Source organism: Choristoneura fumiferana, chromosome 25, assembly GCF_025370935.1.
Source record: "Choristoneura fumiferana chromosome 25, NRCan_CFum_1, whole genome shotgun sequence".
NCBI lineage: Eukaryota > Metazoa > Arthropoda > Insecta > Lepidoptera > Tortricidae > Choristoneura > Choristoneura fumiferana.
The window spans coordinates 2,305,867-2,330,600 of NC_133496.1; the positions used below are offsets into that span (position 1 = coordinate 2,305,867).

At 36.7% G+C, this 24,734-nt stretch overlaps 3 protein-coding genes across 4 annotated transcripts in view; 1 reads left to right on the forward strand and 2 right to left on the reverse strand.

Annotated features, from left to right (window-relative positions):
- The window catches only part of LOC141442104 (TGF-beta-activated kinase 1 and MAP3K7-binding protein 1-like), a 38,954-nt gene extending 18,035 nt beyond the window's left edge, over positions 1–20,919 (reverse strand). Inside the window, exons 1-5 of one of the 2 annotated variants that reach the window (XM_074107014.1) lie at positions 20,681–20,919; positions 19,217–19,351; positions 18,161–18,266; positions 15,559–15,823; positions 14,766–14,922 (exon numbers count right to left, since the gene is read on the reverse strand). In XM_074107014.1, the coding sequence (XP_073963115.1) occupies positions 14,766–14,922; positions 15,559–15,823; positions 18,161–18,266; positions 19,217–19,351; positions 20,681–20,820 (803 nt within the window). In that variant the 5' untranslated portion in view covers positions 20,821–20,919. Of the gene's footprint in view, positions 1–14,765; positions 14,923–15,558; positions 15,824–18,160; positions 18,267–19,216; positions 19,352–20,255; positions 20,608–20,680 lie in introns of those variants that run through there. The other variant, XM_074107015.1, reaches the window with a different exon arrangement.
- On the forward strand, positions 296–10,537 carry LOC141442103 (uncharacterized). Its single transcript, XM_074107013.1, has 3 exons — positions 296–439; positions 3,086–3,150; positions 3,776–10,537. Exons 2-3 carry the CDS (start codon positions 3,123–3,125, stop codon positions 6,385–6,387), a joined length of 2,640 nt encoding a protein of 879 aa, XP_073963114.1. The 5' UTR covers positions 296–439; positions 3,086–3,122; the 3' UTR covers positions 6,388–10,537.
- A 1,279-nt stretch (positions 20,920–22,198) lies between the features above and the next one.
- LOC141442186 (transcription factor BTF3 homolog 4-like) lies at positions 22,199–23,720 on the reverse strand. Its single transcript, XM_074107098.1, has one exon. It carries the CDS (start codon positions 23,529–23,531, stop codon positions 22,998–23,000), a length of 534 nt encoding a protein of 177 aa, XP_073963199.1. The 5' UTR covers positions 23,532–23,720; the 3' UTR covers positions 22,199–22,997.
- Between the last annotated feature and the right edge of the window lie 1,014 nt (positions 23,721–24,734).

Sequence of the window (24,734 nt, forward strand, 5' to 3'; positions counted from 1 at the left end):
TCGACAAAGACGATACCAATTGCACTAACGATACCTACTACTGATATTACCGAATATCGATAACAGTCGAGCACCACACACCATATTCGCACGCCTAGATCAATAATGTATCAACACAAAATAATCCACTATTTTAATTCAGACCTTCCTGAAACCGAATGAAGTCTAAATTGAAATGGGGCATTATTTTGTTTTGATACACTCTTTAATCACTTCTTTCGACGGTGGGTGTAACAGTACATAATAGGTATAGAAGCCAGCCTAAAACCAGAAGCTTGGACAGGTCATGGTTAGTCGCAGCTCCGCCTTTAGAATAGTAAGACCTATGTCTAGAAAAAGTCCAGACAGTCTCGTCGATATCTACGATTGGAAAGACGTGTCGATTTTAAAATTGCATTTTAAAAAACTCTTAATTTTATTTAGTGCTTATTTTTTGATGGTAAGTGACTTTTAGTGATACATAAATAAACTGAAAAATTATAGCACAAATTGTTTAAAAATCAGCTAGTATGAATTACGTACGATTTTTGGGCGTTTTTATAATAGTTATAGTAAATTGTCATAATATTCTTAGAACTAAAAAACAAACGTCCGAAAATAATTTCACCGATTTCCAAGATATAAATTTGATAGTTATACGTAACTCGTTTTTATTATGTGTCTGTAATCGGAAGGCGCGAAATAATTATTCCGCTGACTATTAATAGATATATGTGTGCGGGCAGCAACAAAATAATAATACTTATACATCGTGCGTTACTTGATTTCCATTAATTCCGACAGACGTGAGGATATCCCGAGAATTATTTGTGCCGTAACCAGGTGAGGATTACCTTCTTGGTTAAATCGGAAAAAATATCATACGTAATTAAAATTTCACAGCCGTTGTTAAAGGTAATTGATGTGTCACAAGTGATATCTATAAACTTACTTTTAACCTTCTTTTGCTAAATATATGTGAATTCAAAAAGGTTTTATGAACGGATTTTAAAAAAAGGCAAAAATTTTGAACATTTACACTGTGTTAATGCGAATAATTAATTATCTCAATTCTTGATTATTTTTTAAACAGTAACTCTAGTGTCTTGGAGCAATGAACTTCATTTGATCTATTGAATTTTCTCTTAAAGTTAACGGAAATCTAAAATAACATGTTGCACATATTATTGGCATTCTTTCAAATAACTTAAGAGTAAAATATTTCACGGTGGTAATGGTAACAGATTCTCGAATGTTATTTTGGTACTCGTATCGTAAGTATAATATATCCGGTGGAATTTGAGTTTGATCAAAAATGTTTGCTTTAATTATTAAAAGAAAAATATGTTGATTGATTCCTCTTACATAAAATAAGTCTACTATTATAACATAAAAGCGACTATGTGCGTGCGAGTGTTTGTTACTCCTTCACGCTAAAACGGTTGGACGGATTTGGATGAAATTTGACATTTAGATAGCCGGACATCTGGAACACATACGCGTTATCCCGATTTTCGCACGGGATCTTAACCGTCAAGTCTAGAAACACGAAATTTTAGACGAGCGTTCGTTATACGAAGTAAATGAAGACCAAGATGTACCTTTTGGGAATTCCGATGGGTATTCAGTATTCCTGGATTATATTCACTTGCCAGCAGAGACGGTCATTATTGGCATAAGTTTTTATCCGAATAATTATTCGAATAAACAATAGCAGGTGCAGGTGTGCAGTGCTTGCACTGTTGTGTTTCGGCGTGGAGAGTAAGATAGCCGGTGAAATTACTGACACTTGAGGTATCCCATCTTAGGCCTCTAGGTTGGCAACGCATCTGCAATACTCCTGGTGTTGCAGATATTTATGGGCGGTGGTGATCTCTTACCATCAGGAGACCCACTTGCTCGTTTGCCATCCAATCGAAGAAAAAAATCAAGTTTTTTTTATCCGCGTATAAAGCAATCCTAATTTAAAAAGTGATCGTCATTTTATTCGGATAAATCCACGAGAAATATTTAAGTTCTTTTATATATTCAATACAAATAGACAATACGAATTATTTTATCTACTCACATGAAATATTCCACGAATAATTTATTCGAATAAGAATAATTATTCGATAATTTTATTTGTCATTCAAAAAATATTCAAATCATTTGCTTGATCAATTGGGTTCCGCGGGGAAGCCGCGGTAAAGTCTAGTAACAATTAGAATAAAAATATAAGCTAAATAAGTTTTTTTGCGTAGTTAATTGTATCAATAAATTATTTTTCGTTTGAAAATTACCACGCACTTCACAGTAAAGGAAAAAACCAGGCAAGTGCGAGCCAGACTCGCGCACCGAGGGTTCCGTACACATTTTCTTATATATTTGAGTTGATTGAATGAAAGGTAAATTGCGGTTTACAATTTATGACGTATTAAAAAAAAACTACTTACTAGATCTCGTTCAAACCAATTTTCGTTTGCATGGTAATGTACAATATATATTTTATTTAGTTTTATCATTCTCTTATTTTAGAAGTTACAGGGGGGGGGGCACACATTTTACCACTTTGGAAGTGTCTCTCGCACAAACTATTCAGTTTAGAAAAAAATGCTATTAGAAACCTCAATATCATTTTTGAAGACCTAAAGACCTATCCATAGATACCTTACACGTATGGGTTTGATAAAAAAAAAATGAGTTTCAGTTACGGACGGACAGACAGATATGATGAATCCATAAGGGTTCCGTTTTTTGCCATTTGGCTACGGAACCCTAAAAATCATGAGGAAGCCCGCACAAACCAGCGACACAATTTAATGGCGTGTGTGAAGTTCCCAATCCGCACTGAGCCCGCGTGGGAACTACGGCCCGATCCCTCGTATATAGATGTGAATTAATTCATTCAGCATACCTACCTATATTATAAAGAGTATAATAAAAAATTAAATAAAAATCAATGGCAATAAAATAAATAATTGTAATTAATTCACAGTAAACACACTTGGTAATAATAGGGAACAAGGATGCACATAAACATGGTATTTTCCATTCTTTAAATTGTATCCTGCAATGAATTGAAATCCGATTTTTGAAAGTTTATTATAATAATACTTTGTTGCAGGATTCATCGAAGATGTGAATGATTTGATTATATTGGGATGAATAATCAGAAGCCTCCAAAAAAAGGTAAGAAATATTAACCTTTTCTACGCCAACGACCTATATATACGTCCACTACTTCAATGCAAAAGCAACCTTCGTTAAATTGTGTTAAGGTTCAATTTCAGACATTGCAATGTAGTAGCCTGGCGTATGGGTGATGTCTTTTGTATTTGACGTGGCGGCGAAAAGGTTAAATTCACTTCGCGGCCTAAAAATAATCTTAGGCCGCTTCCAACCGAAGCAACTGGAGGTCAAAGGGGGAAGACTCCAACTATGGACGTCCTACTGCTGATATGATGATGGTGACTTGTTTTCCATTTCGTTGTAAATGTGTTCGTCGGATCCTTCTCAACAGAGGTTTTTCCCAACCTGTGGTATTTTTTTGTCAATTTGCAATATAATTAATAAACATATTTACTTATGAAATAATGTTTCGTATAATAATATTTATGATTTCTATTAAATAATATTTATTACATAAACATAGGCAAATAATAAAAAATAATTCAAAAACCCAAACTAACTAAAAAAAACTGACTCCAAAAAAAAAAGATAAACATGCTAGTGAAGTTCATTGTTATAAGTTATATCACTACGTAATAGTAATACTATTTGAGAGGCATAAAATTAAAAGTAATATCTTTTCCAGATGTATCAATATTTCAAGAAAAAACAAGCCGCTTTAAGCAAAAACCTTCATCAATTTTCAAAAAAATACCGCGCATGGAAATAAAGCCAAGTAATAATTGGAGAATACTTAAAATAGGGCCGTCTTCTAAACGAATAAAGAAACGTAAAAAGATGTCAGACTTCGCAACATCTAGAAAGTATCTAGACAATTTAAGGAGGATCGAATTCGATACAAACTATCATCCCGTTGCAATTCCATTCAAGCCAATGGAAGATAAAGGAAATTCAAATGAACCAATAATCATTGAAGATGAAGAAGACGAAGAATCTTCTGATTGCGAGTCTGAACACAAAAAACGGTTAATTGATGCTTTATATTCTTTAATGCAACGCGTTGAACAGATATCACTGAAATCACAAAGAAAGCCTAGGGAATCTACGTTAAAAGATGAACAAATGCAGGAAAATAAAGCAGAAAAAGAAAACCCTCGAGAACAAAATTTGCCGAAAGATCTTGAGGTTGTTCCTTCGCCACAACGCCCAGTGAGCATTGAATCTTCAACACTAAATACAAATGTACTCTATGAAAAACCACAAATACCCCAAACAAATACAGAAAACACTCTGAAAGAGCATTTTGATCAAAGTGATCCAATCCAAAATATACCAAATCCTTTAGCTTTCGAAAATAAATTCAACGCACTGCGTACTTTACTTGTAAGTCCAATTGCACCACCTAAAAAAAGATATAAACATTATGAACCGCAAACGATTGTTAGAAAAACTACCGGCGGTGTACCGATGGATCTAAGCTGTTCCTCTCATACTGTAAGACCACCAAATGTTTTACGCTCAGAAATCCAATTTCATCAGCCATCTGGTTCTCATGAAAACCGAATTCATACAAATTTGGACATCAATCCACATGCGCCAGATTATGGAGAATTTTCGGGAGGGCATTCTAGTTTTCAGCAAGTTTATCCTTTACATGTAGAAAACAATACAAAACTAACCACCCAAAGTACGCTAAGCCTAGAAAGCGGATCAAGTCAGTCTGCACAGAAAACTCAGGAAAGCTCTGTTGTAAAAATCCTTGACCCAATAATTCCTGTTCATAACACAAATCAGAATACATCAATTGAAACGTTAACTTGTCCACAACATTTTCAACAGTTCAATGAAGGTCCACCAACACAAAGTCAAAATCCCTTAACTCAAGAAAATCTTTGCAACCCAGAACAACATCCACAAATAGTTGCTAAATATATTTTTCAACAATTTTATTCTCAAAATAACGCAAGCAGCGCTAATCCTGGACAAAACCATTTACAATCTGCATTTCTGCAACCTCATCCATTTTTACTACAACAGGGAAATTTAAATGAACATTTAAATCAGAATTTGCAAACAGAAGGATACCCTCCAGAACTATTATACTGGGCACAAATTGGGATGGGAATGTGGGCTCGCGAAAATATGACACAAGTTATACCATCAGCTATAAATCACCCAATTCTATATCCGCCATATCAAGTACCTTTTTCTGATCAAGATATGCAAGCGTTGCAGATAACACCGGACGTTAATATCGTGGAACAGAATCAATCAGTTATTGAAAACACTTTGGACTCCGTTCAGTTGGAGTCAGTTCAAAATCCAACGGAGCTAAATCTTTTGCCAGAAAATATAAACGAATTAGATAGCGCGCCGCGTACGATAGATATCCCCACAGAAACACCAACTGTCACAAATGACATCGAGCAAAACACTGAAATTAGAATGGACAAACCAACCACTTCTCAAAATTCGGAAGGTGCATTAAATGTGTCCGCAAATCCTGAAAATTTTACAGAATTTATTCGAGAGTTAGATGATCTCTTAGAACAACTGAAATCGTCAACGAAAGCAATAAACAATCAACTCAACAATAGATCGCTGTTCAACACAAGTGAAATAATGGATGAGGTGATGAATGGCGTACATGGTTATTGTACACAACGCGACACAAATGTTTCTGCATCTAGATCACAAGGTGCTACGGCAGCAAATCAAAGAGTAAAGAAAAGAGAACACAGAAATACTTCCGTTGATAGTAATAATGATATTTGCTATGACGATGATGTAATGGATGAAGATTACAGAACAGATACTGACGAAGAAGATGATTCTGATAGAAAACCGAAAAGAAAACGTATTAGAATTTCATTTGATCTACCACCAGAATACGACCCAGACGACAGCAGATGGTGTTTGAAGTATCGTGGCGAAGGACTAGGGGTTAAAGAAATTATGCCGAACAGTAATGTATACGTCAATGAACGGCAAGTGATGAACTGCAAAAGGGTAGCCAAAACTAGCAATGCCTTAGCAACAATGTTGCTTGTCGAAATTTTCTCGTATAACGCTTTGATTGTTTGCTCACTAACAGGCAGTAAAGCTACTTCATATCAAGTTGAAGGCGATAAAGTCAGGCCTGGATTAGACAAAAATGCTCGAGAAACTTTGCTGGCGTACGTTGAACAACATGAGGAAGAAATGAAATGGCCTAAGGTGAGTAGACAAAGAATTTTGGACAGTTTGCGTTTTAAGCTTAAGCGTATGAGGGAAGATGCACTTAAATTTAATGAGTGATCTTGCTGTAGGATCCACAACAGTGTTTCTAGCAGACGTGGGTGAGCTTCGAAGAATATTTTAAAACAAAAGTAATTGCTTACCCAATTTGCAAAGGGTCATATGAATAAGCAAGCATAACAACCTTGGGCAGAATCATCATATCAACGAATTACTTTTTACATATATTTTTTGCATACTACCATTTCTCATAATTTTGTGAAGCAGAATATTAATGTGGCATAATATTGATAAGAATAATATTTTCATGTCCGAATAGTCATTATAGAAAGATGTATCGCACAGACTATTGTATTTGTTTTTTTTTTGGATGAACATTTTCTGCGTTATGGAAAAAAAAACCTAGAAAACTAAGGCGGGAGCTCCGCCTCGCTTTCCTTCCATAAATTTGATAGGTCGTTCCGTTGTCGCCAAATTAAGGACTTATAAGACATCGATAAAAGATAGTAACACCATCCATCACCATGCCATAATATAATCTGTTAAAATTCTTCGGAGCTCGTTCTGCGTTCACAGACTGTACAAGCAAAGATGTCTACTAATCCTATTACAAAGATTTTACATCGCGATTGGATTTCTGTAATGACATTGATGACATAAAATGCTATGTTGACAAACTCAAGTAGGCTAGTCAAGCCACCTATCTTCTGCCTTTTGAGTACATTTTCCTATGAATATCTTTTCTAAACACTTTAAGTGTTGATTGAATATGAGTCCAGCGACCTGAATAGAAATACCAAATCATTGAATTCTGCATCGATAAAAAGCTGAAGTTAATTTCATCGTTTTATTCGTGCATTTTTGTCAGAAATCATAGGTTCTCAACTTGAGCGATAACCCCCTTTGTAGGTGTTGAAAGTCCAGTTGAGACCTGCGAGAATAATCATGTTATTACCATTACATTGCTGCATTCCATTGACTTCTTCAAAGTCGTTCCCTTTCGGCCTCGCAATGTAATACAACTTGCACCATTTTTCTTGCAAGTCTAAAATGGGCTAAAGGCTTTAAGGACTGAATGAGGACGTGTTATTAAATAAAATGAAAAGGGGGTGCATCTGGGAAAACTCCAACGGGAGCGGCAAAATAAGGTTGAGAACCTATGTTATAGATATTGAGTATTTCTTAGATAAATCGATTACGGGTATGAAATGCGATTTTTATACACTAATAGTATAGTAAGAGTAAGGGCCTAAGCACACTGACGATCTGCATCTGTGGGCGTTGCGGATAGTCGTTAATTATTGAAATACGTAAACAATGTCTAATTTGTCATATCATTCGAATACGTAGGAACGTAAAATCAGCCCTGTAATTTCGGTTACGTATCTTCGGCATAGTTTGCCTAGACACTATGTCGCGTCGTCGCTAAGAAATCGCTGGAAACAACCTGCTTATCGCCAGTGTGAACAAGGCCCTAAGAGAGAGTGTAAAAGTCTGTTTATTAACATGGTGTTTAAATTTTTAAGGGGTTTATTTGACTTAAGTAGTATTTAAGTAGCAAGTAAGTACTTTATATCTTTTCATGAACTAGTACAGTCAGCTTTAAATAGAATCGAGAACCTCAATTGCCATGGCAGTAAGCAACATTTTGGCCGTCTTTTAAATATAAAACGATGACAGTAGGTACATATCTTGAATGTGAAGGTATGGGAAAGGAGTCCCCCTTAGTTTGCATAACATTAATTGTCCTAATATGAATTCGGATAATAGATTTGGCATAACATCGAACTGGCATAATAATGAAAAAGCATAACACTTATTTAGCATAATAATGAATCCACATAATTGAAATATGCATAACATTATTAACTATGTAAATAAAACAATATAGAGAATCAAAATAATCATTTTATGTTTATACTGTTTGATACTTCGCTCATCCAACGGAACATCGACACATTTGCGTTGTGACGATTACATAAAAAAGTGATTTAAAGATATCAAACTGTAAATTTAAAATCTAAAACTTACTGGATGAGCGAATATGCAAAGTAACTTTATGCTTATTAAATGTATGCCAATTCAGCGATCGTTATGCTAATTTCAATTGGGAACATTACATTATGTGAATTAATATGGAACCAAGGGAAAGCTGTCGAACCGAAAAAAAAAATCTGAGGTAGTTATTTCTGTAGCAAAACTACAGGGTAAAAAGTCTGAACGCCTGTAACATAAAATAGGTATTTAATAAATATTATCCTAGGTTACATAACAACTCGTTGAGTTTCTTGCCGGTATCTTCTCAACAGAGGTTTTTTCCGAACCGGTGGTAGATTTCACATTCATTTCGCTTCATGTGCGTCAAAATTCTAATAAAATTTCAACTCCGATTATTGAAAGTCCGAAACTGTTTTCTACTAATCATAAAACAAATCATACTTCTTTTTTGTACTACTTTTTCTATTTAATTTTTTTAATAATTTTTCTACGGATCGCCGAAAGAGTAGGTTGAACTGCGATCCCAGTAGTCACAAGTGGCTGCCAAAAAGTATTTAAGTTAGGTTAAGTCAGAACTGTGAACCCAACAAAAACGAGTGGCCACTATAAAAATATGTGTAAGCAAGGTTTTAATAATTAATTTAATTTTAATTTATAAGTTAGGTTATAATTGCGATCCCAACCGCCACAAGTGTCCAGTAAAACCGTTCGTTAACAACAGCATTATTAGGCCAAAATAAAATCTTAGAATTTATATGAATCATTTATTTTTAAAGACGAACTTTTATGAAATTAATTATTAGTACCTACCTACCTACAAATTTATGATCAAACAAAATGTGACTGGAAAAATTAAGTCGGGTTTTTCGACAGGCGAAATATAGATGGCGTTACTATCGTGAGGTCTGTTTGACGTTTCAGTCTTGCTTGCGATTGGTTAATTTAGATATTTAACCAATCACAAACATGACGCAAATGTAAACCGGTCCATAATGCCATCGAGCGATATTTCGCCTTTCGCAAACCCTCATTAATACCTACTAATTGACCTAGTCTCATTGTAAGCAAAGCTTGCGCTAGGGTGAGTTTCCACTAGGGTTGTATCGGAGCTTCGCCTCCGCCTCCGTTACTGCGGAAGTTCCGCAAGAAATCGTATCTTCGCCTCCGCCTCCACAATTTTAACGGAGGTTTATTTCTCATTCATTATCTCGGCGCGCAGCGGGAACGCGGTCAGGGTGGGGGCGGGCGTATGTCAAATAACACACGACAGGAATTAACCTGTCTCGTTGCTTGGACGTACGAAATTGTAATGTATATGTTTGATTGAACCGCGATTCTTTAAGTGATTTTGTACAAAGTAATTGTTTATTTAACTGACATGCACGATGACACCGAAAACAAGTGAGATTTGGCATTTTTTTTAGAAATCTTAGAGATTTTTGAGTTGAATAAAGTATAAACTCTATTTTTTCCATATCCATTTTCACCTCCGCATCAAAATTGGCGAAACTTGTCGCCTCCGCCACCGCTAAGAAGGCCTCCGTTACATCCCTAGTTTCCACCAGAGGTTTGCACGGAATGTGTTTATCATGAACCAATAGGAACGCTTCATTTACCTCGCCTCGCTCAACGCAGCTCTAGTGGACAGCTCGCAGAGCGAGAATAGGTAAATGAAGCATCCTCGCACATTTCTAGTGGAAACGCAGGCTCGTAGGTGTTACTGCTAAGCAGGCAACAGATAAATGGGGGTGTACCACAGATATAGATTACGCAAATGCATCTACTTCGCGTGTCCGAACCCCGACCAAACGTCGTGGTTGGCGCCATACAGAGAGACCGCTAACTGACTAATCATGACTAGTGACGGACTCGAGCCCCACCGCGCGGGCGGACGGCGCATTTGAATCGATTTTGCGCGGACATCGAGGAATTCACATCGCTAATTCGCTCTTGAGACGTCACAGTAGATATAAAAAAGTGACACGGTTGGTTTTCATAGAGATTGAGGCGTTTGCGATATCTAGTGTAATCTATATCTGTGGGGTGTACAACCACCAAATAGGAGTGAGGGTGGGGGTGTGTTAACAGCGCTGTGCTAGTCAGGGATGGAAGCTCTAATCCACAGCATACGCTAAATATATCTCCTTTGAAACAGCAAATGTAAGTGTTAGTTCTAGTTGAATTTCTACATTAATTAATTATGCTATGAGTCTTCTTTTTACTTTATGCTTTATGCTTTATGCTTAAAATATTAATAGATAATAATACATTATGTTAGTATTTTCACACATATCTGCCGCTGTATTTGTGAGTACAAATCTATAATAGAAAAATATTCGGAGAAACAATTTTATGTGAGCCAATATGGCATAAACTTTCAATCTTTTCAAGAAGCGAAACATCGACGTGCAGAATCAACTATGTCATTAGTTCAAATCATTATTATAACATAATATCGTGTCTGTTACCTGAATATTATTCTATGTTTATATGTAAGTTATTATTAGCTAGTATTTAGTTTTTAGGTATTTTTTAGTTATTATTTGTTAGTTTATTGATTTAAAGAGCCTATATATGGAAAGATGTGGCCGTTTACAGTGTATATATGCATATGTGTAATTACATGTACACTCTTTACTGTATGAACATAAAGAAATAAACACAATTGACAAACGTTGAGATACATGTACAAAGGAGAACTTATCCCTTAAAGGGATTTCTACAAGTCAACTTTTTATGTATATTTTGACATACCTAGTGACACTTGACCGGCTTTTTTTTTAAGTTGTAACTTGAAATTACTGTATAACATTCTAAACTTTCGTGATTTTCACTCATAGTCAAAAAACCACCAACGGGACTTATCACGTCGTAAAAGTCGTGGTAAATATTACTCGTGTGTGTTAGCGTGATGTGATAAGTCCCGTTGGTGGTATTTTGACTTTGAAATTACTGTTTAGTTACAACTTTCGTGTTGTTAGCAAGTTTACTAATGCATAATATTAATAAGCGCATTTTTAATTCCTTTAAAGTCAAGGTAAGATAAATTTAAAATATATTAAATGATACTGTCCCGGATAATTCACGTCTTAAATCGAGTTTAGCTCGACATGTTTCGGGCTAATCCGTAGCCCTTCCTTAGGAGCAACGAGACTCGGCGGCTGCTGAAACGCGCGCGTTGATTTAAGACGTGAGTTATCCGGCTCAATATCATTTAATATGAGTGCGTCTCACGGTAGTTTCATGTTGAAGCGGTCACAGCGGAAGACCAGCGTTGGCCTCTACGGCCAACACTATGCTGAGCTGAGACTGCTTCGCGATTTCGCAAATACCTACTACTTATTTTTATTTTTTTTTGTTTTCTGTTTGTGTAATTTGCGAAGTGCGAAATAAATATTTTCTATTTCTATTTCTAAAATTTAAAATATTTTGAGAGGGTAAAAAAGACTTACATTTTTTTCTGACGCATCCATAAAATTACACTTTTGTATTTCAAAGTAATTTTGCACTATTTTTTATTGACATTGGTACATTGGTAAATATATACACGACTTTATGCACTTAACATTATGGTCGCGTATAAATATTTTTGTAACTTTGACCGTGTCGATATCTTTGCACTTGACTGTACAAAAAACTAAAAATAAATGACGCATTTTTTGCTCATCGCTTTACAACGTATCTATACCCTCTGGACAAAGATGAATAGAACGCGTTTTTTAGGGTATTTCTAACCATCAGAAGATATTTCGGATCGGCCAAGGTAGTCAAAAATATCGGAGCATACACTCTATTCTCAAGAGTTCATGCTTCGATATTTTTGATCACCTTGACTGCTCTGAAATATCTGATGGCGACTGTACAAAGCCTCACATACAGGGTGGAAAGATGAGATGGGGCAGCAAGGGCAGCTACTAGATCTCTTGCTGCTACGCGAAAATACTCTTAGGAGACCTTTACTAACTTTTTGAGTGATGACAATCGACATTCACAGATTTTTGATAAAATGTACAGTCAGCGAGAAAATCAACAGATTTGACTCTTTTTTATGCCAATCGGTCCCATTTCTATCAAGGATTAAAACACTCTGAGACCAACTAAGGTTAGAGTACTAGAACATCCACAAATCAACGAAATCTTTTTCTATACAGTTCGTAGGGTACTAATTTGCAAAGTGAAACTTTCGCATGTTGTTTTTTTACGAATATGAATCCTTTATGCTTAAAGTAAATTAAACAGTATGTAGACAACTAAGAACTGAACATTTTAACTAAAGTTAGTGTCTTAACCCAGTATTGCTGTCCCATCTCAACTTTCCACCCTGTAAACCAAACGCCACAGTATTAACAGAGGAATGACTTTTTTACGATTTAATACTTCAGAACATACATACATTTTATTTTGAGAATTTTGTTTTTTATATTATATAATCTAATCATATAATTTACAATATTAGAACATTTCTGAAATGGAACTCTACTCGGGATTTCAGTTTTGTCCAGATGATAGAGACACGTTTAATTATTGTACAAACTTGTATTTTCAGTACCTTTTCTATGGTTATGTTCCTCTTTTTTTTCTATTTTTTTTATTGTTTATATTATAGTTAAGTTTTAATTATTTCTGTTAGGCTTAAGTTTTATTTAACCAGGGTTAGAATAATAATTCGTATAATCAATCACCTATCTGTACCTTCTATTTTAACGTTTTATAATAAAACAATGTATGATTTATACCAATATTTTATTAAAGACATTATTAACCAAAAGTCTTTTATTGCCCTACCAGCTGTTGCAAGTGTTGTCCGAACCAAATCTTAGCAATTTTTTTATACCAATTCTATAGTTGGAATAATTTTAGTACGCACATTTTCATTTGATCTAATTTTCATTTTGCAGAATGGAAAATGAAATTGAGGCATTTGGTCTTTTATCAAATGATTTATTACAACAAACAATCTTTAGACAGTTATCATTTAGTGAAATAAATTGTTAGTATAAAGACAAAACACACTTAGGTACGACGACGAGCGAAGCGAGGACGAGTGTTAGGTAGAACCGCGAGAAAAAACGTTAAGACTGGCGTACAGTTGGTTTGCTCTGAAGATGAGCTCTGGTTCGAAACACGTCAGTGTAGTGTGGTGGTGGTGATAGATGGGTCTGTGTGATATGTGTGTGTTCTTACAGTGTGAAGGTGGAGGAACCGCATAAACACACATTTATTGCATAAACGTACCTATCATAAGGTCGCGAGTGAGCAAAGTAATTGTTTCAGTTCATTAAATAATTTCGAGTTTCGGGATGTCAAAAAATTACACTATACTATACTCTGTTCCAACGGCAGGCGGAAAAACTTACTAATGACAGCCTTTCGCATCTCTCAACGTCATTTTAAAACATGATACAGCAAGTTTTATTGTCTTGAGTGACCATTATACCATGCTTTGAAAGTTTGTATGTACTAAGAGCAAATGATAAACAAGTGCATCGGACAAAATATATACTTCTTCAATGTTCTTTTTTTCGCCTGCCGTAGAAACAGAGTATAGTAATATATTTACACAAACATGGAACGAGCGGCGTAAAAAATATCGAAGAATGCTAAAATTAAACACGATAAAATAGGTATTGAGTCATTTGTACCTACTACCCGATAACCTGGGTCACCGGTTGATTGCACTATTTCATTCATTTTCCTATTACGATATAATAAAATAAGTACAATAAATAAAAATTAGTGGCACAGATGTACTGAATAAACCATTCCTATCGTGATAATTCGGAACACGCTACTTCCGAATCCCGATCTATTAATAAGAGAGACGTTGATTAAAATACAGAAACATATTTACTTTATAGCTCGTGATGGAATAGCATTATTAAAATTACGGATTGTACTACGGAGTCGATTTAACCCGCAAGACAGTTAGCGTTGCTTTACACGTGCCGGTAAAGTTTCATAGTGGCTTGTTTTACAACCAAAGAATAATATCTAGATGGCGTTCGAGTCCGGTATTTATTGGTGCAATCCCGATCTATTGTGGAAGACCGTTGATTGCCAAAACATAGCTGTGTGTGCACGGATTGTACTACGGAGTTCGATTTGGACCCGCAATCTGACATGTAGCGCTTTGCTTTGACAGTGCCGGTAAGGTGTCATTCTTGTTTTGCAATGCAATGAATATTGAGCTTCAATTCGAATTAAATCTAGTAGAAAACTTAGGTTGTGACCTGCTTTGACCTGGTGCCCACTCTTTCTCACAGGGCATCCATAAAACGGCGAAAGGGAATATCGGTGGGTTTTTAGTGGCTAGGCCTTCCCCCTCCTTCCACTAAGGAAGGAGGTTACGGGGTAGGAGAGTCCCACATAACTGCCGCGCCGTACCCAAGGCGCGGTCGTATGCGTAACGCATTTTCCCATCGTAAAAAAAAGGTAGTTACCTGCAAGACTCATCCAGCTGCACCGGCCCGTGGATCTCCGGAGAAGGCAGCACGGGCTCCGTGCGGGCCGCGGAGACACCCGGGAAGGCCTTGTAGAGTCCCTTGACCAGGTAGTTGCCCAGGCAGCGGGTGCCTGGCTGGTTGCCTACGTATTGAGCTGAGAACAATTGTAGGAAAACTTAGTTATACTACGAGAATGTTAAGCCACCTACTACTTCATAATTAGCCAAGGAAAAGGTACAATCATCAGCATGCTGGTAGGATATTAAGGCTCCGTTTCCACCAGAGATATGCGAGGATGTGTTGCGAGGGATATGTTTTTCATGAACCAGTAGAAACACTTAATTTACCTCCTCGCTCCGCTCAGCTGTTTCCACCAGAGCGGTGTTGTGCAAGAAAAGGTGAGGTTGAAAATAAATACGTTATAAAAAATTGAAGACCGACACAATCTTTAGATTTAAAAAAAACATTAAACTTTCGCCCTTTTATTATAAAAAAAAAAAACATTATAACAAGAAGGACAAACGTTAAAAATTCAGGTAGATCTCCATCCAAAAAGAGAACATATTATTTTATTCACAAAGATTAAATGTTTTTCCGAAAACCGACATACGCTTGACCATGGCGCATGGAGCATTACTGTGGACAGCATCTCCTTTCCCCACAAGAGCATAAGCCAAAATCAATCAACCTTAAAACTTCTTCTTCTTCTTCAGCGCGTTTTCGCCCACCGTTGGGCAGATAGTCGATCTGGGCGGAGAAAGGTTGGAGAGGCGTATACCTTAAAACTTACCATTCCTCAATTTGTTATGGTCCAATCCGAGCTGCCGCAACCTGAGCAGCTCGTCTTCATTAGCCAGACTATGATCAGCTGTCAATTGGACCACTCGCAGCACAGAGTTGGCATCAGTGCGGCACAGGAGCGCCCGGCAGCAGCCAACGTTGGCGCAGAAGAGTTTGTTGTTGTGGACCAGAGCTATCACCACCGTGGCGCCCCCGGAGAGGTGCTGGTCGATCTCTTTTAAGCGGGCCAGGATGTTGTCCACGTTTTGGGATATCTGAAATAAATAAATATCAAAACACAAATAAAGAAAAAGAAAGAAAAAACATTTATTCGTGACATCATTACACAAAATCTATATTATATAAAAATACAAGTCTAAAATTCATTACTAAAAAGCTGAAATTTTGCACAGTCCTATGACATGTACACAAATAAGGATCCCAAATTCGTCCCTAAGGGGGTGAAAAGGTGGAGAAAGGCGCTGTTATTCCTTGGACACACCAATTGACCTAGTCCTTCAAACTAAGCAAAGCTTGCCACTATGGGTACTAGGGTAACGGATAAACGTTTGTATGGAAATTTTGTTATTATTGAAGATATCATTATAAAACTGTGAAATGGTTCTGAAACAGAAATGAACACACACGTATTTCACAAAATTATATTAGGGGTAAAAAAAAAATTAGTAAAAAAAAATTAAATTATGAATAGGTAAAGGAAGACCAGCGCCGTTCGCAGAACATCGCTGATTACCCCGATCCGTAACAAGTCTGTGGTATGTTCTCCAGCGCTCAAAAAAATTACGTATCACGGTCGGGTCCCAAATGCGCCCGTGCGAACGCGCTGCTCTTCCTTTGGGACACACCAATTTACCTAGTCCCAAACTAAGCAAAGCTTGCACTATGGGTACTAGGCAACGAATAAACGTACTTAAATACGTATTAAATATCTAGGACTTGAGAACATCCGTTCGTATTATTCATACAAATATCTGCCCCGACCAGGCCCTATATCACGAAGAAAACTCGAACTTCGTATGTTGCTGTCCCGCTGACGCTTGTCATTTAATACGCGAGTGAAAGGGACGGTGCGATACCTACGAACTTTGATTTGCGAATTTCGTAGTAGCTCATCAGAGCAGAGCTTTCTGTCGATTGTATTTTTATCATAATCAAAACTACTTATACATACTAAGTTCAATCAAAGTAAATGCCATTCATTAAGGAATTAATCATTGAAGAATTAGAGTTCTTCGATGTTCGCACGGAACTAGACTAGACGGATCTAGTGTTGCCAGGTGTCCAAATAAATCAATAAAGTTATTACTAAATTTTATGATTAAAATAAAATATAGAGTTAAGTATTTTTTATTTGTCATGATTTAAAATCCTAAATACCGATTTGTTTTACCATCTGTCCCGATTTTAATCCAATGAGATCTGGCAACACTAATTCCGTCCTGGGACGTTGATTCTGGCCGGACCACTAAAATTTCACTACCAAATTACTGTATTGTTATTGGGCTTACATAAGTAATTAGTTGGATGGAAAGGAAGACCAATGAGGAAGTCTTGAGAATGGTTGAAGAACGGAGAACAATCCTTAACGCTATAGATGCTAGACGCGGGAATATGACCGGGCATTTGATACGACACGACGACTCCTTCAAAACCATTTTGGAAGGAAAGATCGAGGGGAAGAGAGGAAGAGGTCGACCTAGGCGCAGCCACATCGATCAGACAAGGGAGAAAGTCGGCGTCGCGTCGTATCAAGAGGTCAAGAGGATGGCTCAAAGGAGGGATGTGTGGAAGATACTCCACCGACAAGAGTATAACTCTTAAGTTAAAGAAGAAGATAAGTAATTAATAATTAATTTTTAAATCACCACATACAAACTAACATACAGTTGAGGAAACAGAATCACGTGACAGGGGGCTACTACGAGTCATCATCATCATCATCCCAGCCTATATACGTCCCACTGCTGGGCACAGGCCTCCTCTCAGAACAAGAGGGCTTGGGCTATAGTTCCCACGCGGGCCCAGTGCGTATTGGGAACTTCACACGCACCATTGAATTGCTTCGCAGGTTTGTGCAGGTTTCCTCACGATGTTTTCCTTCACCGCAAAGCTCGTGGTAAATTTCAAATGTAATTCCGCACATGAATTTGGAAAAACTCAAGAGGTGCGAGCCGGGGTTTGAACCCACAACCCTCTATTTGAGAGGCGATAGGTCAAACCACTAGGCCACCACGGCTTTTACTACGAGTATTAAAATAATATAAACGTCACCGGAACAGCAAGACACGAAGTTCGAATTTTGCACTTTGTAGTACAGCCAGAGTAAAAACTTTGTGCTACTAATGCCATGCCACAATATTTTCCAAAGAAATCATAACAAAATTGATTATGAAAAGGTTCCACCCTCTTTCCTCCACTGTACTTAGAAAATGATGCAAGTTAAATAATCCGGCCCATTGGATAACATGTGGCAGTTGGCTCGTAAGCTGTGGAAGAGACTGGCACAGAATTGGCCAAAGTGACTTGAAAATGAAGAGGCCATTACTCAGAATTGAACTTAAATAAAAAGCTTGTGAAAAAATATTACTTACCTGTGTTTCATTCAGTGTCTGCAACTGATACTGCAGGCTTGTTCTCTCCGCTATCATACCATCATAGTTTTCTATGTAGGCCTTCTCCACAGAGTTAAAGGCGTTCCTGGAATTACACGGCAGAAAAATAATTAATCAACAACCTGAAAAATCAACAAGTTGAGTTTCTTGCTGGATTTTTCTCAACAGAGGTAATTCTAAACAGGTGGTAGATTTTTTCACATTCATAAGTGCTGGTTATAGCCCACTTGAATAAAGATATTCTGACTTTGATTTTGAAGATTACACATTCAACTGGCCTTCACAGCGCAGCTTCACTTGCGTAGACCAATATCTTCCTATCCCACACATGTGTACACAATTTACCTCTGGCCTCTGGATCTCCCATTACGAAACACAGTAGCAAAACTACTATTTCACGCCGGTATTCTGTGGGAGTGTGGTAATAACCCGGTCGAGCCAGCCCATTCGTACTGCAGCCAGCAAGCGGTTACAGTAAGGATCTACCACACCAAAAAAGATATAGGAGATTATGTCCACTAGCACGTTTCGTAACCAACCGTCGCCATCGCGTGTCATGTATGCGTTTGACATTCCGTCTGGCATGTTCCTATTACGGTCATGGCATGATATAGTATGCATAGAGACCTTAATGATTTTGTTACTTTAACTAAACAAGATTGCACAATTGCTCTAACAACATTTTACAGAACATTGTCAACCCTAGTAAGCTCTCATGACATACAACTAGCTTTCTATAGATTATTTAACAGACGTACAATACCTACTATAAGATTTTTTGTCGTGCCGCAGATATTAGGTAAAAATATTGCATAGTTTACTATTTGAAAAAAATATATAAATCATAAAATATACGTACTTATAGTGATACTACTACAGTTTCTGAAATTGTATATGGTCACTTTACATAAGCCACTAACCCAAAACCAAAACCCAACCCACAGCCCAGGCTAACCCAAGCCATTAAGCCACTTTCCACTTTAGGGCTATTTTTCTAACACCGTATATACTCCTGCCCTAATGTCATAAAGTTACCTTAATTTATCCCGGATCTCTTCATCAGTGTTGCTAGCAGAAGGTGGAGGAAACAGGAGCTCCGCAGCCATTCTCTGCATGATGAACCTTGCTGCCTCCAGTCCATTGTGCGGCTCAAAGACTCCATAGAGACATCTGTAGATTTAAAAAAAAATGGGCAAGTGCAAGTCGGACTCGCGCACCGAGGGTTTGGTGCACATTTATAGGTATGTAAACGGGAATCATGTCTTGATGATATTTTTCGATTTTTCCGAGTGATTTAAAATATCCAGTGTATGCAGAGCCCTACTCTTAAGCAAAATGTACGCAGTGTGGGGTCAGATTAAATTGGTCATTAATATTACAGACATAAGAAATCAAGATTTTCAGAATTTTCTAGTTGGTTGTGTTATAATAGCTACCTTCATACCAAATTCATACCAAGTTTCTAGGACAACTGGAAGTGCCCTATAGGTCTTCAGTGCACTGCTATCTGTATGGAAACACGTTGTTTAATGACTGTTACTTTTGATTGCGTTGACTTAGAAGTTTGATTTTTACAGGGCTTCAAGGGACGGCAGATTTGAGTATTCAATGTCATTTTTAGCTTGATACATCCACACGTTCCTGAGAAAAAGGGTCTTGACAGACAGACAGACAGATAACAAAGTGATCCTATAAGGGTTCCGTTTTTTCCTTTCGAGGTACAGAACGGACGGTAAAAAAGTGGTTTTGTTTGTTAAGTTTAATTTGTGAAGTTCAAGCATGGGACACATTGCAAATATTTTCTTTTTCAGCCTATATGTCCCACTGCAGGGCACAGGTCCTTTCAAAATGGGCTGTAGTTCCCATGCAAGCCCAGTATGGATTGGGAACTTTACACACACTATTGAATTACTTCAGGAATCCTTGTGTGTGTAGGTTTCCTCACAATGTTTTCCTTAACAATAATTTAGTAAATTTGTGATTTTTATTCTGATATTCCCATAGTTCGAAAGTATGATTTCAAAATCCGAAATATCAACTTTACTGTTAAGTCTATACAATGCAAATTACTTACTTAATAGTTGGGCAAAGTGGCCCAAAGTGGGTTTTGGCATCTGAAACCATGCTTTGCGATGTTGGGCCAGCTCTTGCCAGGCTTCAGACCCAAGATCCAAAAGATCTCTCTGGACCTCGTCCCTCCAAGTTATTAGTTATTATTGTTAGCCTAGTTCGTACTAACTGTATTAATTAATTCCCATAGAAACCTTCGTATTCATCATATAATTGCCAGCACTGACAGCTATTTTACCAGGTCCTTCGAAGCGTAGTCGGGGTAATTACCCACTGAGATATCAGTGCCCCATTTCACGAAGCTACAAGTTATAATTTACAAGCGGTAGTCTCTTTTCAATGCATACCTACTGATAAACAAAGACTACCGCTTGTACCTTCGTGAAATAGGGCACTGGTCATCACGATACGATAATATCGGGTACTTACGAATCATCTTCAGTTTGGCAGTGGAAGCATAGATAATCATCACCAGAATCAACATTTCCACCTCCTAACCGTGAGAAATACGACGCCACACAAGTGCTACGACATTTAGGAAGATCATCCGTCCACGGGCGAGCTATCATTGTGTTAAAATATTGGATTTTTAGGCACAATCTTTTAGAATACGTGATTTTTGTTGACAAAAATAGTTCAGTGATTTGACAGTATTGACAGTTTAAAAAAAGTTGCCAGTGCAAACATTACAGAGCCCTCAAAAACTGGTTAATGTTTCACGAATTTTTAGTTAAAATTAACTCATCCTAGTATTTGGTAACCTAAAACCTTTAAAATATTTTTTTTTATTTGAAACCAAATGTGTTTTTGTTGTAAACATGAACATGAACATGAATGACATGACGGTTTCAAATTACGAATTCATAATCCAAGCTTTTTTTTTGTATCGAAAAAAAGTAAGTACTTTGCTATTCGTTTTTTTTTCTGTAACAAAGCGATTGGGGATTTTTTTTAATTAACGCATCATTTTGGGGAAACAAAAATCATGGTCTTATTTTTCTGCTTTTTCTGTGCATCTATATTTCAGTTTGTATTTTCGATATAGGTTTTACGGGATGACCGTAAAAGTAACAAAAACTTTGGAATTGAAATAAAAAATACAAAAAGATTCCAAAAAACCAATCTTTACATAAAAATCGGTTTGGGGGAAATCATAAAATTGCGTCTGGCAGCCCTGTTGCTGTCAAAATAAAAAAAAATGGATGGTTCCATCCATGATTTTATGAGCAAGCAATAATGTATCTTTGTATTTTGCACAGACGGTTCAATTTTGTATAGCCTTTATTATAACACATGGTCACAATATTTTTGTACAGTTTCGTATACTATCTTCCTATGACTATGACCTTTAAAATTAATGACAAAGTATTAATTATCAAAACACCTTAATTGTGATTTTAGTGGTAATGCACTCCTCCCAGTCATTTCTTATCAGGACAGGACTAGCCATTATAATTGATTTGATTATCAGTCAAGTTTACTCATTATTTAATTTAGGAAAAACTCATTTAACTCTAAGGTCAACACAATATTGTGGGCATAGATAATTTCCTTAGTCCATGCTCACTTGTATTGAATGGCTCTATTCTACATATACCTAGCATTACAAACACATTTACCTCAAGGCTCAAACCTAATTAACATAACTAGGTACATTAAAGTTTTTGCATTAAAACTTTTTATAGGTAGTTACAATAAATAATCATAGTAATTAAGCATCTGAAGTCTTTCTGAAATGGTAGTAAATAAACATAATTTTATCCTGTTGCTCCGAATGACCACTTTTTTTTATATTTAATGCAGTTTTGTACCTACACTACAACAAATATCTGAATGCCAACCTCATGGGTAGCCACAGAGAAATGTCAAATTAGAAATTAGTTGTTCTTTATGTTGGTTGTACTTCTTATAGGTCAGAAGAATGAAAACGCAAATAAAAGTCCAAAGTTCACTGATCAAAGTTTTTAATGTCATGCTAGCACACACATAAAAACTCTAACCTTTTAAAATTTTACAATTTTTATGTTTTTATTATACAATGTTAGCTCTGAAACCTAAAGAGCTATCTGTGACTAAGATTCTTGTTTTAAACCTATTTGTCGTCTATTAAAAAATGAGAAAGCAACTTCTTTGAAACATGAATCAACAACTTTAGAAAATACCATTTAAAAATATTGTTAGGTATGTCTCTCACCTTTACCAATATAATAATATAATATGCCTATATGCCAGTGTTGTGTAAAAAATTATATGTATAATGTCATACATAGACTTTAATATCGCCAATACTTCAACAATAGGTTTTTACAACACTTAACTAAAGTCTATTATGTGAAAAACGACAGTTCAATATCTCATTATGGGATATTTTACAGTAAAATCTAATCGTTAGTGGCGAAGGAGAAACAAGCTTTACATTTTACAAACAGGATGGCTGTATACAGGATTTCCAAAGACCCCAAGTCAAATATTTAAAAATAAAAATGTGTTCCACTTTTGTCCTAGGGCAACAAAGTTTCGCAGAGACGTTCCTCTTTGCACTCACATCAAAAACTATAAAATAAATGCAAAGCATGATAAATCCAAAGTACATAATAATATATATTATAGGAACACAAATACTAAATTATAAGATAAATGTTTGAGACACTGTTAAAGGCTTTGGAAACCCTAGCGTTTTTGTTAAAGACACTTCATGGGTGAGCAAAATTAAAAACCTAAATCATTCCTGTTGAACATGGGACAGTTAATCGGTTTTCTTGTCTGCGGCTTTGGTTTCTGTCTCGGGCTTCTTTTCTTTCTCCTCTTTCTTCTCTTTGTCCTCTACGACGACTTCCTTAGCCTCCTGTTTGGACGCTTCGTCGAAGTTGCCGATGAGGTTAGGTACTTCATCATCCTCTTCGAGTGGTTTTGGCGCGGCCACGCTGGATGCGAGTCGCTTCAGTTGGTTCAGACCCTCGGGCCCCAGCTGGCTGAGGATGCCAGGAAGCATTTCCGCGATCTGCTTGTTCTCCCCATGCCCGGTGATGGCGAAAGTATTCGCCGCGAGCGATGCCTGCGCCTTCGGATTATTAAAATGTATTACTGTGCCGTCATCTTTTATCATATTGACCTCCTCGATGCCAGGGATCGTGTTTACTGACAGTTTTTTGAGGGAAGACTGCAGTTTTTTGTCGTCTGTGGCAGCTGTAGCATGCACAACCTTCTTCTTGCGCCTTGGTGTGCCCTTACCGCCGATGCGCACCTGTGACTGCAATTTCTTCAGCTTCTCGGTGTTCATTTTGATTTTATACACACGTCACCTGACTATGACAACGCCGCGCACTTTTTCCAAACGTTTATTTGTTATTTCTAGCACGGAACACACGAGTTTTCCATGTAACTTGATAGTACGCACGTGTTTTGAACACCGGTTAGCTACAAAGGGAAAATGGTGGATTTCCGATTAATTCCGATCCATCTCGGTCACCCCGCTTCGTGATTGGCAGCACTGTAGCCATTAACATTTCATTTAACGTAATAATTTACGCTACTTGTCGGCGTAAAATTACGCCGTTACTGTTTTTTATCAATTACAACCTAAAAAACATTTATTTTATTTAAAGTAAGCTAAGGACTGGAAATACTTCATGAGCAAATTTATTCTAAGACACTTATTTTTCTACTGCCATTGTAATCGCCAACGATCACATGTAACAATCTTTATTTTCATAATTTGTAACAACTTTTAGAGTTCAAATTAAATCTGCAGTGAAAAATATAACCAATTTTGAGGTAATTCTTGTTTTTAAATTTTAATGTTTATTCTCGTAAATTGGAACATTATGGCACCTTTAGCGACATCTATTAGTACATTTTCAAAGCTTTTGACACCGCATTTGTGATAGACTCCACAGCAAAATTACCATCTGAGAATCTGAGATTACAATGTAGTCTGTACAAGTTAGTACAGATGGCACTGATAACCATTTCGATATTAGTGTTATGAATAGAAGTTAGATGGCGCTAGCAACATGAAATGAGAATTTGGTAAAGAACTATGTTTATATATATTTTTAAGATTATATATATCTATTCTTCCAGAGTTTGACATTTTCAGCGTGATTTGATTACCAATTCCAAAATATAAAAAGAATAATAATCTAGCAAATTATAAAATACCTTGTTAATCTTTTTTTACTGCTCTGTTTGTTTATTAATAAAATACAATCTTCTTGTTATTATTATTATTATATTTAGCCTATAACTGTGTCCCACTGCTGGGCAGAGGCCTCTCCTCTTGACTTCCACATCTCCCTATCCAGAGCTATATTTGGCCACTCAGTTCCGCGTCCAGGTCATCTCGCCATCTCCGCCTCGGCCTGCCTTGCCGTCGGTGCCCGTCATGTGGTAGGTACCCACCATGTGGCTTCTTCTTCTTGTTAAATAATAAAATTAATAAAACTACCTATATCCTAAACTTAAAATACTTACATAAGATAAA

Coding starts and splice junctions, on each gene's coding strand:
- LOC141442186 (XM_074107098.1), bottom strand. CDS start 23,531: ATGAACACCGAGAAGCTGAAGAAATTGCAGTCACAGGTGCGCATCGGC.
- LOC141442103 (XM_074107013.1), top strand. CDS start 3,123: ATGAATAATCAGAAGCCTCCAAAAAAAG. Junction 3,151..3,775: donor TCAGAAGCCTCCAAAAAAAG/GTAAGAAATATT, acceptor TATCTTTTCCAG/ATGTATCAATATTTCAAGAA.